The sequence below is a fragment of the Lissotriton vulgaris genome, chromosome 7 (assembly GCF_964263255.1).
Source record: "Lissotriton vulgaris chromosome 7, aLisVul1.2, whole genome shotgun sequence".
In the NCBI taxonomy this organism is placed as follows: domain Eukaryota; kingdom Metazoa; phylum Chordata; class Amphibia; order Caudata; family Salamandridae; genus Lissotriton; species Lissotriton vulgaris.
In genome coordinates, this window is record NC_141695.1 from 2624235 (window position 1) to 2638874 (window position 14640).

Below are 14640 nucleotides of genomic sequence, written 5' to 3' on the forward strand. Positions count from 1 at the left end.
ATTGACTGACACAGCCACAGCGGAAGCAACTAAACGGCTTCCGTAGCCACAAAAAAGCGTGCATAAAAATACATAGACGGGGAAACCATGCTGGCAGTCAAAACGTCTGTAAAAGGCGACTGTGCAACACTACCCGTGAACTATCCACTCAATTATGAATACGTAATCGATGCAAACTCCGTTCCTTTTGCTCGAATCCCTGGAGTGGGGGATAGGGTAATTCCAAACAGGGACCGGAGGGGCTTCCTACTACAGGAAGCACACATGGGGTTGGGTCTGAGACACCAAACAATCAGGGACTCTCTGAGAGAATTAGAATCAGAGGACTGGTGGACAGAAATGATTGAAGGCATTCATGAGTTTGCAAAAAACTGTGAAGACTGCAACAGAGATCGCAGTGGAGAACCGGCCAGTGAAGTGTCAGAAGCCCTAATAGAAAGCATTAGGCAATCTATCCGCGCTATCAAAAAAGAGAAACGCGTCCCATTGTACATCATTAAGGCTAAACACACTTAAAAAATGTGGCCCCAGCGCTCGGCTGACGCCAGAACGGTTATAAAAGATCTGCGAGTCTGTAACAGGGTCGGGCTGCGTGATAGTGAGGAATGGTGGAAATCTGACTGTGTCTATGACTGTGACTCTTCTAATCTACAGAGTGCGACTCTGAAGAACGATCGGGAGGTAGAGCAGCCTGAAGAAGCGTACTCAAGTCCCTTTAAGTGGGAGGGCGACGACTACCAAGAAGGACCGCCTTCTGCTGACGTCGACAGTCCGGAATGGTTGAAAACAGGGGAAGCCCTGTACGCAGCGTGTGACGTCATCGGAGAGCCAACGGACGGAGGACGCGAAGCACACCGACGGAAGGAAGAAGACGTAGGAGAAAACCGAGGACGAGAAGCAGACGGAAAGCTGGGAGAAAGCCGAGGACGAGAAGCAGACGGAAAGCCAGGAGGCCAACGTTCCTGCGAGTCGCCGTGCCATACTCCCGGGGGAGGAGTATGGCTTAACCAGGTACGGCGGCGTTGGGCAGCCTGGGTGGGGAGAAAGAGTGCCCCGAGTGAATAGTGTAAAAAAACCCTTGTACGTTCTGCTCCCTGTGTATCCTTCCTACCTTCTCTTCCATCTCCCCACTACTCTTACCATACCTTCTTCCTTACCGCACTCCTACCCTAAGTGTTATCACGTATTCGCACAAGAGTGTTTGTAAATACACCGGTGTCCCTCACAACCACGGGAATCCTTTGGGTGCAAACACTTATCAGATATAGCGACTAACGGCCTCCCTCTGTCCATTCTCTTCCATGTTACCGGACCGAGAGACGAGACCCAACTTACAGCCCGTAATCTACCTGGAGTGGTCCCGACGCTGAACCATCTTGCGTGCCCTGGAAACTCCAAGCTGTAAAACTGCGTGTCCCGAAGACCACCACCACGGATAAAATTGAGTTTGCGAGGGAGAGACTTACGTTTCGCACAAAGAGAACTTTAAAAATAAAACCCAGTTTAAAACGGTATACTGGTCAAGTGTCTGTTGAGCCTGTTGTTACCACTGTGAGTATTCCTAGCCCCCCTGCCCCGGCTACAGTGGTGTCAGAAGTGGGATCAAATCCCTCCATACCAACAGCAGTCATGGAACAAGTGGTACAACAACTTATTGAAGGCCAACAGAAATTAGAGTGGGCTATCAGCCAACAAATGTCGGCTGCAGACGCTGACAGGGACATGTTTAAAAACACCATCACGGCTCAGCTCGAAGGACTAAACAAAGTAGTACAAAACCCAGGGGTATCCTCCGGAAGCGAGAGAAGAGCTTTCGGACCTCACCCATCTGGAATGCAACTCCAGAAATACGTACCGGGGGAAGATCCCGATGCATTCCTTCTCAACTTTGAACGAGCGGCCAGAGCTTGCGGTTGGCCCGAGGACAAGTGGCCATTTTTTTTGGCTCCATTGCTTTCCGGGGAGGCCCAAGCAGCGTACCAAGTAGCTAACCATGCAGGAGTAACGCCTTATGCTACTATCAAAGCGGTAATATTGGACCATCTCGGACTAGATACAGAGGCCTATAGACTACGATTCAGGAAAGAAAAGGGTATAGCGGGGGAACACCCTAAAACGTTGTACTTGAGGCTAAAGATGGCCGCCGATAAGTGGTTAAAACCAGAGAGTAGAACCAAAGAAGAAGTAATGAACAGTATATATCTGGAACAATTTATGGAGGCGCTGCCTTACAATACTCAGCGTTGGCTAAGACAGCATTCCGGTCTCACTGCCGAACAAGCAATTGAAATGGCTTCGAACTTTAATAGAGCCATGCCTCGTTCCTTTCCTTGGGACTCGGACAAAGGCAATAGAGGTCCCACAGGGTTGTTGAAACAAGAAAAGAAATTTAAACCAGCCGCGGAGCAGGCGAAAACACGGCCATTAAGATTCGAACCTCCATCACAAAGAGGCCCGCAGTGCTTTGACTGTGGAGAGTGGGGCCACATATCAAGAATGTGCCCCCGGAAACGTCCACCTGATGAACCGATGGAGGTTGGCTACATCCCAAAGGCCGTGATGAACACAGCGGAGATGGGCCCGTCCTTCTACGCCAGGGTACTTGTGAACAGTAAATGTATAAAAGCTCTTTTGGACTCTGGTTGTAAACAGTCGGTCATAAAAGAACAACACGTTCTTCCATCCCAGATGGGCCCTGATTCAATCGTACACATACGATGTGTACATGGGGATGTGAAACCATACCCAGTAGCCCAACTTGCTATCAAGCCCTTGGGTGGGGAACCCTGTGTAGTGAGGGTGGGGGTAGTAGAATCTTTACCCGAGGATCTGATTTTGGGGGTGGATAATCCTGACTTCCTGAGGCTGTTCCGAAAACAATTAGAACGTCCAAAAGAGGCATTACTTACTACAGAACCCTGGGTGTTAGACAGGAGTTTCAAGTTTGCCCAGAGTAATGACCCGACACTATTGAACGCATGGGAGGCGGCCCATGTAAACGAAACCACGCCAACCACAGTGTACCCTAAGTTTAGAATCATAAATGATCTGTTGTATAGGGAAGGAAAAGCTGGCGACCCACCACAGTTAGTCGTTCCAAAAGACTTCAGAGAGCAGATACTGTTCTATGCCCATACTCATCTCACGGCAGGTCATAGTGGATCTGAAAAGACACTACAGAACATAACTAAACTATTCTTTTGGCCAGGAATATATAAAACATCAGAGGAATATTGTCGACAGTGTGAGGTCTGTCAAAAGAAAAATATGGTCAGACCATCAGCAGTGCCCCTCCAACCTTTACCTATCATTGGTAATCCCTTCGAAAGAGTAGGGATGGATCTTATTGGCCCCCTTCCCCGCACATCTAGAGGGCATACTTATGTACTCGTTGTGGTGGACTACAACACCAGGTTTCCTGAGGCCTTTGCTCTCAGTGCTCCAACAACACGAAATGTAGCTGACAAACTTATCGAATTGTTCTCGAGGGTGGGGTTTCCTAGGGAGATCCTCACGGATCAAGGGACGCCCTTTGTTTCAAAAATGATGGCGGAAGTATGCAGGACTCTAGAACTGAGACACATACGCACCTCAGCCTACCACCCACAGACGGATGGATTGGTTGAGAGATACAATCGAACTCTCAAGTCCACACTGAAAAAAATGTTAACTGCCGAAAACAAAGACTGGGACAAATTGTTACCCCTGGCCCTCTATGTGTTACGGGCCCAAGTACAAAGTAGCTTAGGGTACTCCCCGTTCGAGTTGTTATATGGACGACAACCGAGATCTCTGTTAGAGATTACTAAAGAGGCCTGGGAAAAGGAAGAAGAGACAGAACAGAGATCACTACTGGAATATACCAACCAGTTGAAATCCCGGCTAGGTAAACTCAGGGACCTAGCGTATTCCAATCTTGAAAGAGCCCAAGTGAATCAGAGACACCAATACGATAAAGGGAAAAAATGGAGGGTGCTGAACAAAGGTGACTGGGCACTAGTGCTCCTGCCGTCATCCAGCCAGAAGTTCAGGAGCGAGTGGAAGGGACCTTATGAGGTAGTGGAAACTATTGGTAAAACAACCTATAGGTTACAGATCACCCAGGGAAGACAACAAACCTTCCATATAAACCTTTTGGAAAAATGGTTAGGTCCACCACCCAAATCGGCTAATCTAGCCTTACCATCCAAAGACACAAGTTCTACACTGGACAAACTACCTATAAACCCTGATCTTACAGAACCCGAAAAAAATGAACTTTTGCATACACTACAAAAGTTCGCACCTATGTTTTCGGATGTCCCGGGACGCACCCATCTAGCTGAACACTGTATCGACACTGAACCAGGCAAGGTAGTGAAGCAGAAGGCCTACCGTATACCGGCTGCCAGGAGAGCCGATGTAAAAAAAGAAGTAACAGACATGCTACGACTAGGAGTCATCAGACCGTCCCGTAGCAACTGGGCTTCGCCCATAGTAATGGTTCCAAAACCAGATGGGTCGACCCGGTTTTGCATGGATTTTCGCGCATTAAATGCTATTTCTTCTTTTGATGCCTTCCCAATACCCAGAGTTGATGAATTGATTGAGAGAATTGGAGAGTCCAGGTATATAACAACGCTAGACCTGACCAAAGGGTATTGGCAGGTACTGTTACGAGAAAAAGACAGGCACAAAACAGCTTTTGCCACAGATGATGGGCTATTCGAATTTACTGTGTTACCATTCGGGCTCCATGGAGCTCCGGCCACTTTCCAGAGACTCATGAACACAGTATTAGCCCCACATACCAAGTATAGCTCGGTATATCTAGATGACATTGTCATTTTCAGCAAGACATGGAAAGAGCATCTGGAACATTTTACCAAAATTCTTCAAGATCTACAAAATGCAGGACTGCACGTAAATTCAAAAAAATCTCGTGCAGCCTTTCCCAGAGTGAAGTATTTGGGGTTCATGCTAGGAGAGGGGGTCATCGCTCCCCAAGAGGAGAAGATAAAAGCCATCACAGGTACCCCTTTCCCTTCTACAAAAAAAGAACTTTGTGCTTTCCTGGGATTGATAGGCTACTATAGGAGGTTCATAATAAATTTTGCAGAGACTGCAGCTCCTTTGACGGATCTTCTGAAACATTCCTCCAAAAACAACCTAGGGAACTGCCCTTCCAAAGAGGCGAAAGAAGCTTTTGAAAACTTAAAAACAGCCATTACCTCAAATCCAGTCCTGATTCCACCGGATTTTGAAAAACCCTTCTCGTTGGCTACCGATGCCTCTGATGTAGGTATAGGTGCGGTGTTGTCGCAAACAGACGACGATGGGATTGAACACCCCATTCTCTTCATTAGTCGAAAATTACACCCGAGGGAATGCAAGTATCCAACGGTGGAAAAGGAATGTTTGGCGATCCGGTGGTCTGTGGACAAGTTGAGGTATTATCTTGAAGGGAAGCCTTTCACTCTCTTTTCAGACCATGCTCCACTACAGTGGATGCAGAGAAACATGTCGCAGAACTCCAGGGTGTTGAGGTGGTTTCTGTTCCTTCAGCCGTTCTCGTTCCATATAGTACACCGGAAGGGGGTCCTGAATGGTAATGCAGACTTCCTATCGAGGACTCCTATTCTCCCCGATCGGGAGAATCCTAGGGGGGAGCAGTGTAACAGGGTCGGGCTGCGTGATAGTGAGGAATGGTGGAACCCTGACTGTGTCTATGACTGTGACTCTTCTAATCTACAGACTGCGACTCTGAAGAACGATCGGGAGGTAGAGCAGCCTGAAGAAGCGTACTCAAGTCCCTTTAAGTGGGAGGGCGACGACTACCAAGAAGGACCGCCTTCTGCTGACGTCGACAGTCCGGAATGGTTGAAAACAGGGGAAGCCCTGTACGCAGCGTGTGACGTCATCGGAGAGCCAACGGACGGAGGACGCGAAGCACACCGACGGAAGGAAGAAGACGTAGGAGAAAACCGAGGACGAGAAGCAGACGGAAAGCTGGGAGAAAGCCGAGGACGAGAAGCAGACGGAAAGCCAGGAGGCCAACGTTCCTGCGAGTCGCCGTGCCATACTCTCGGGGGAGGAGTATGGCTTAACCAGGTACGGCGGCGTTGGGCAGCCTGGGTGGGGAGAAAGAGTGCCCCGAGTGAATAGTGTAAAAAAACCCTTGTACGTTCTGCTCCCTGTGTATCCTTCCTACCTTCTCTTCCATCTCCCCACTACTCTTACCATACCTTCTTCCTTACCGCACTCCTACCCTAAGTGTTATCACGTATTCGCACAAGAGTGTTTGTAAATACACCGGTGTCCCTCACAACCACGGGAATCCTTTGGGTGCAAACACTTATCAGATATAGCGACTAACGGCCTCCCTCTGTCCATTCTCTTCCATGTTACCGGACCGAGAGACGAGACCCAACTTACAGCCCGTAATCTACCTGGAGTGGTCCCGACGCTGAACCATCTTGCGTGCCCTGGAAACTCCAAGCTGTAAAACTGCGTGTCCCGAAGACCACCACCACGGATAAAATTGAGTTTGCGAGGGAGAGACTTACGTTTCGCACAAAGAGAACTTTAAAAATAAAACCCAGTTTAAAACGGTATACTGGTCAAGTGTCTGTTGAGCCTGTTGTTACCACTGTGAGTATTCCTAGCCCCCCTGCCCCGGCTACAGAGTCTTTATTGGCACATACGCAATTGCCACATTCCATTCTGGCCAGGGTCCTGCTTTCAGCTCTCGAGCATATAAGGAGGCAATGGCCAGCATGGGAATTGGGTTGCGGTATTCTTGTCCGTCACACCCCGAAGGGAATAGTGTGGTAGAAAGAAAAAAACGGGACATAAAGCGATCTATAACAGCGAAGGTATTAGGTTCAGGCGCTGGGTGGGTCAAACATTTAATAAGTGTCCAAACCAGTCTTAACAATTTGCCAAGAAATTCTTTAAAAGGTTTCAGCCCATATGAACTATTGTTCGGAATTAGAATGAGAATTCAGGATTTAGATAGTCAAATATCAGTGGTACAAGATAAGAAAATAGACTTTGACATCAAAGATCGTTTGGCTGTTTTACAGGACTTGAATAAAACAAGAAAATCCTTAAGCAACATAAAGTTAAAGCAACAGCCAGCTACCACTGACGAGGCACCACAAGCAACAGCCCCAGCAAGCCCTGTCTGGATTCCAAAGATTGGGGATCTAGTCAGAGAAAAAATAGCGGCGAAGAAGGAATTTGGGCCTTCTTACAGAAAAGCAGTACCTGTCTTGGCAGTCACCGGAACAAGATCAGTAGTACTTCCATCTCTTGCTGGTAAAAAGGAGAATAGAGTTGTATCTATCGACCTGGTAAAACCACAAGCATGTGGCCTATAATCAACAGTAGGCCCAGTGGACTCCCAAGAAACAACAGAATACCCAAACTTGCAACAATCCAAGAGGTTCAAACTGAAAGACTAATCACATTTGATCAGCCTGCAGTGCACAGAGAAGGACTATGCAATAATGCCATGGAACTCGTGCCTCTTGAGACACAGATTGAAAAAGTTCATCAAGAAACACCAGTCTACAATAATGTGGCATCAGAAAGTGCTACCGAAAGACAGATTGAAAGAACAATCCCAACAATTGACAGAACTGCCTCTGGTTATTTCATCGACTTCGACAACTTTTCCGAGGATCAAAGCAACCCCGAAGTGATGCCAGAAACTAAAAAGACTTTTAAAGAAAAAGCAACGGAACTCTTTCATCAACTGAAGGAAATCTACCTTATTTCCCCTTGGTTAGAGTTCTGGTTCGGTCTAGGTGTATTTTTCCTCCTGCTTTGGCTCATCATGGTACTTTGTTTGGGAAAATTCATTGAGGGAAACTATAGTACAATGGACACAGCAAGCCAGAACATCAACCTAGTCCTCAAACCACACAGACCATCCCACGTGAAGAAAAGAGAACTGTCAACAGTAAATGTCACAGCCATTCCAATACCCGGTGGGGTAGTATGGGAAAAAACTGACTATGAGATCTATGGTCCGGTCGAGATCCTGAAGTCTCCTCATCAACTGAAGGTTTCCTTAAGTGACTTTGTAAAACCTAGTACATTCTCTGATGATTGGGACTTTGACAGTATTAATAATATGATGTCTGATTTAGTAATGTCAGCTAGATTCACAGAACATGATTATTTACAAGGTTCGTCTAGTTATGAACAGTTGTTCTGTTATACACATTATGGCGATCATTATTTGCATAAATCTGCACAGCCTAGAAATGTTTTTAAGTATAATCAATGGGAAAATTGTGCTACACCACCTAAAAGCAGTTCTAAAACATTCTTTGAGAAATTCAAGTACTTCTCAGGGTTTAACACCAGTGATGCAGAAACGTTTTATAACAAACTGTTAGATAAAACAGGAATGAAAACAATGCTGACAAATACTAAATTAATATATTCAGAAGCATTTTATGAAAAAATTATGACATTTGGTTTTGATTATTGGAAAAATAACATTGAAACAAAAACCATTTGGGGTACGAAAGATTGGTGGGTACAAGGCCTAGAAGCACTATTCAGAACCTGCATGATACCAGAACAAATGATGTTTTTAAATGACACAATTCACCAAACATCCTGTCTTGGCCTAGCTAAGATCAAAGACCTAAACAAACCGTCTATTCCAAAACCAATAACTGAAAATGCAACAACAGATATTGAGATAGACGTAACTAAAATTTTACATTTTAACAGAACACATCCTGATTGGAAAAAGTGGTTAATCTGGCCTACTAGTATAAATGTAAAAAAGGAAGGGAGGCCTCCTTTTTGTGGTAATAGGGGACAAGGAGAACAAGGTAGAAAACACAAGGAAAGTCCCTGGGGTATGTACTCACTATGGACCCTTAATATAGCTTGTATGAACCAAGAAGTATCACCTGATCACAAACTTAGAATTCGTGGTTACACCATCATTTACACAATTTGTGAAAACAGAATAGGAAAATAAGAAAATAAGAACCTAAAACAACACTTTAGGTTCTTATTTTCTTATTTTCCTATTCTGTTTTCACAAATTGTGTAAATGATGGTGTAACCACGAATTCTAAGTTTGTGATCAGGTGATACTTCTTGGTTCATACAAGCTATATTAAGGGTCCATAGTGAGTACATACCCCAGGGACTTTCCTTGTGTTTTCTAATCTGGCCTACTGACACAAACAACTGTCAAGATAGATTCCTGAACAAAACGCAGGGGTTAAAAATGACCAGACAAGACCCTAGATACTCCCAGAGACAACATCCAGGGAAAAGTTATCTCGTAAGCGTAACTTCCATGGTCAAATGCTGTATGCAAGCATTGTTCCCGAGCGGGCCTGGAGACATAGAGACTCCCATCTGGCCTCGTCTGAATTTCTATTCTATACGAATTGATACTTTAAGCAAAATGAAGTCTGTGCTTTTGCAGACAACAGTGCCCATAACGTCATCAAAAGAGACATATGATCTCCTAGTTGCAAGGACAGCTACGGAGATTCATGACCTTTTATCAACAAATTGCCCCATGCATTTCGTAGAAATGTTGAGCCAACTCCTTAACATGTCTAGTGCCACAGGCATCCCAGGCATATTTAAGACGATTTTTACGGGACTGCTAACACCAGTTCAAGCAATTCTGGCAATCGTTCCAAATTTTGTCCACTCTGTTTTTGGCGGCATACCCCTATTTTTGGGACTTGTAGCAGCGATTTTATTTTTGACCCTCCTGCTTCGTTATGGCAAGACACAGCTAAGACATGACTCCTATGGGAATGGAAGAGACAATCCTAGCAATCCGCTACCGGGACAGAATAACTAAAGTCCTTGGATTGGCCAGGCTGAGAGATCTAAACATGACCTGGTTCCTTTCATTCAGACCGATATGGCAAAATTGCATCTTACCTGTACTACGATGTATGCTATGCGGAGATGAGTCCGTGTTGGACACCTCTCTTGCACTTCTATCAGCAGTACCAATGGATATCGATACTTTGCTCAGTCCGATAATGGCTCACGCATTGTGTTGTCCCCAGCGGCTACCAATCCTGATGACGGCATTTGTTGAGACTCCTGTGCTACGACTAGGTGGTAACAGTGGAGCGAGTGACAAAAGCAACATCACCCAGGTACGACCTTCTGTGAGCATTGCTGATCCAGCCTTTGATGACAGCAATCATTCTCACACCTACCAAGTTACACTACTATTGAATTATGGTCGAACTGTCACCTGATTTTGTAGACCAATTCTTTGAGAGCCTGTCTGATATGATGTTCTCACCTGAACAGAAACAATAACTTTAGAGAAGCATTCCGACACACAGCGTTCCCATGAACACTGAATTCGGCCTTTAGTTTTGAACAACAAAAACTGCTAAAAGCGTTGGAACTCTAATTTCCCGTTCAAGCAAGGATTCTTTTGAATTGAACACTTTTTAATATTCACCTTTTTTTCTGGCACGAAAAATTCTTTGCTTTAAGTAGAACTATTCCTGTATACTATACTAATCAGAGCTCAGGGACAGGAATGGCTCCAACCATCTTGAACCCGCAACTAGAAGCAGCCTGCGTGAATCCTGATCCTTCAAGTGGTTTCTCTCCAGCCCTGGACCAAAGACGTGGTGCTAAAGGAGCCCAAATAGCCCAAATCTTGGGTGTTTTCTTCAAAGAAGAGCCGTGAGAACCAAGATGAGACCAGCATCTACGTGCTTGCTGATCCACCCAAGGAGCATTGTTGGTCGGTCTGATTTTGCGGCTTCTCCCACTACATTCTTTTCTGCAGCAGTAAAACCAGTCTTTGCAGAAAGGGTATCCGGCCTAGCAGAGCCTTTTTTGGATACAGACTGCAGCTCCGTCCTCTGGAGAATTTCGAATCCCTTAAAAGAGACTAAGCCCGAACGTATTAAACTTCACTGTGACTTCGTCCTGTGCCTCCCTCCTCAGTCTCCTGCTGGGATGCAGGAGACTGCAATGTCTCCTCCTCCGATGCCACCAGCTGCCTTGCCCCGCTGAAATTTACCTTCTCAGTCATTTTTCTTTAAAAATTATTTGAAGCCCAAAGGTAAGCAGAGACTGGGCCCAATCCACTTTGTGTTTCTGAACCGTGCCCAATCGCAGTCGGCCATAAATTTCAACTTTGCCCCAGCCTAAAGCAACTAGATGTTTGCGTTTGGTGTTTTCATCTTTTAGATGTAATTTCTTACTTTAAAACTTACAAATTCATTATTACTGTTTAAGTGCTGCATAAATACTTTACACCATGGGGGATATTAGCAAGAGAAGGCGATAATTATCGCTAACCGCAGTTAGAGTGCCTTTTCTTATCGATGTCTATTGCGGGAAACTATCGCTGTGTTAGCGGTGTATTACCAACAAGCCGCAAACAGGCGATGTGAAATCCTGCGATAGACTGCGATAATGAACATTAGGGCGTGAATTCCTGCGATTATTTCACAGCGCTAATGTCAGACTTAGTAATAGGGGACTGTGGACTTAACCCCCCAAAGGCATTAATGTCAGGTTTCAATCAGGCGATAGAATATTGAGATGATGTGGGCCTAGCACAACGTTTCTCATCACGGGACAGTTTTGCTACTAGAGCGAAGTTGTTTTAGCGACCTTTTCCTTATGCTTTTTGTAAGGAACACCTACCTTGCATGTCATTAGCGATAATTATCGCTGGCATGCAAGGCGATAGGCAAACCGGCCAATAACACCCGAAAGCTGGCGCTAATGCATGTTAGCGTTGGCTTGCTAATAGGGAGATAAAAATATCGCCACTTTATCGGCGATAAGGCCCTTTCTAATTTGCCCCCATGTCTCTAAATTACGCCTGTTTTTGTGCCGAGCTGCCAGAGGGTAAAGCATAGGTTAATTCAGTGACTTTTTAAGTTCATCCTTTGGCTGTTGCTTAAGTACGGTTTCACCCCACACAACCAACAACCCAATTTCTCTCTGTGACCTTCTGTGGCTGCTTTTTTTTAATACAGCTAGCCTATGTTGACTTTTTCCCTGTTCTCTTTCCCAGCAGGTTTGCCCTGGCCCTGGATGCCAAATGGCATCTTTGTTGAGCTGTGTAAGCACATTCAATAAATAAATACATTTATATCTCCGGAGGGGCATATTAACAAGGAACAAGAAAAATTAACACTAAGGGCGCTTAGCGTCAATATTTTTAACGCCCGCTATAGCTGGATAATATCACCTGGTTACCGCGTTATTAACAACGCTAACCGCCTAGGCGATAAAAAATCCAGCGATAGCGGCAGTTTGGGAGGTAATCGCTGGTAATGCAGTGATAAAACTACAAGGATAGGGATATCCTTGTTGAGAGCCCATGGTGGACTTAGCCATGAAATCCACCTACCATTGGATTACATGGCTAAGTCTGAAAATTAGCAGACGTAAAAAAGCAGTGTTAACCGTGGTTAGCGCTGCATTTCTTTGTCTCCAACAGGGTAAGCATGAAGCTTGATAGTAGGAGAAATGTCGCTTAGCGTCATTTCTCCTATTATTTTGCTCTGGAACGCCTACTTTGCATCTCATTAGAGTTGCAAAGGGAAGCGTAGTGAAAAAGGGTGCTAACATGCGATTTTTTATGTTAGCACCCTGTTGTTAATAGGGCGATATTTTTATCTCCACTTCTTTGGCTTTTAAAGCCAAAAAAGCGGAGATAAAGCCCTTGTTAATATGCCCGTTAGTTCCTAATAGATTTTTTGCCATTTTCATCAGAAATGAATCTCTCATGATCCCCTTAACCATTTTTTGGAATATTGGTGTTGTTTTGATCATATATATCTCCTCATTTTTATTAAATTGCTTCAGGATCATTATCATTTTATTTTATTCAAAGTTCTTTTGGTGCTGAATAAAACACTATACACAGTTCTCTGTCAGCGTACTAGCTAATTTATGGCATTGCTGAATGAAACTTTTCACCACAAAGCCCATTTTACGAACTTCGTGGCAGTGAGTCCATGCATTTTTCTCACCACAGTTAATGATCCAGAATCTCATAATGGGTTTGACATCACTTTGGTGATTGGTGGCCGCACTTTGTGAGCAATTCGGATAGAGGCTTTTGTTCTTAGTTCTCACCTTTTTAAGATAAACTTGAGTGGATTTTCTTATCAAAGGCAATCAGGGTGTCTTTGTTCTGTGATATGGATTGCTGTTGATACCCACGTGTGTGTGTGTGTGTGTGTGTGTGTGTGTGTGTGTGTGTGTGTGTGGTGTGCGTGTTGGTGTGTGTGTGTGGTGTGTGTTTGAGTGTGTGTGTGTGTGGTGTGCGTGTTGGTGTGTGTGTGTGCGTGTGTGGTGTGTGTGTGTGTGTGTGTGTGTGTGTGTGTGGTGTGCGTGTTGGTGTGTGTGTGTGTGGTGTGTGTGTGTGTGTGTGTGTGTGGTGTGCGTGTTTGTGTGTGTGTTTGTGTGTGTGCGCGTGTGTTTGTGTGTGTGTGTGGGTGTGTGCGTGTGTGTGTGTTTGTGTGTGTGTGTGTGTTTGTGTGTGTGCGTGTGTGTGCATGTGTGTGTGTGTGTGTGCGTGGGTGTGTGCGCATGTGTTTGTGTGTGTGTGTGTGTGCGTGTGTGTGTGTGTGTGTGTGTGTGTGTGTGAGTGCGTGTGTTTGTGTGTGTGTGTGTGTTTGTGCTTTGGGTGGGTGTAGGAATGTATGGGTGTGAGTGTGCTTGTGTGGCTGGATTCCAAATATACTGCCCATCAGAGACACCACCAATGACATGACCTTTGGCCTCTGGTGCCTCAGTCATGGCCAGTAGCCTGGTTCTTTGTGTTGGCACTGAGCTGATCACTGAGTGATTCATCTTTAAATATGGTAACTAGTTGTGTATTTTCAAATCTATATGCTCATGTGTACTACAATGGTTTGTGAAATCTCATACACACACACATGGAATGGGGCAGCCACAAACTGCATTTTTGAATGTCAGGCAATAAGAATCCATTTGAATTCCTGTTGGAGAGAGTGTAGACTCGTACTTGTTAAGCACACCCCTGTTGTGATCGCCAGATCAGTAATGAGGTACAGGCATCTTCCAAAGAGTCCGAAGTGCTGTAAAAGTGGAAGAAAAACAGAACAAAAAATAAAACGTCTATTATTGTGAGTATCAATGCACACAGGGTTAGTTCATTGTGTCTCAAGAGAAGCTTTCTTGTACAATTCAAGTCATCAATTCATATTTTCTTGTTCAATAAGTTATCTGAGATGCCCCCCAAAATGACATCAGTGTAAGGATTCATTCTAGAGAGTAAACATTGCAGTCATGCACTTGGAGGCTAAATTAAAAAATATTATTTTGTGAGCATTTGTGCAGAGCTGTGTAGAAGGAGACACCAGTGGAGGTAAAGAGAAGCATCAGCTGCAGCCCCAGATTTAAGGCTGCTCAGTGACTGATGGGGACTGATGAATGCACACACTATTGATCAGTTTTAACACATGCACATGATGGATGATCAGAGTAATAGAAGCAAATGGATTGATAGGAGGGCCCAGTCATGCAACAAACATGGAAGTAACTCTCTACAGATGGGCTCTCAGACTGTCTCAAATGCCACCCTTCATCTCCCGGCTTGGGAATTTCATCATTTGCTCCTACAGGAAACTGCACTCTCTT

General features: G+C 45.0%; 1 protein-coding gene across 1 annotated transcript in view; it reads right to left on the minus strand.

Moving 5' to 3' along the window:
* LOC147700478 (putative cation-transporting ATPase 13A4) overlaps positions 1 to 14640 on the minus strand; it is a 965394-nt gene that overhangs the window by 86052 nt on the left and 864702 nt on the right. The window contains exon 25 of the mRNA XM_086928423.1: positions 14006 to 14078. Within this exon, the coding sequence (XP_086784549.1) occupies positions 14006 to 14078 (73 nt within the window). The remainder of the gene's footprint in view (positions 1 to 14005; positions 14079 to 14640) is intronic.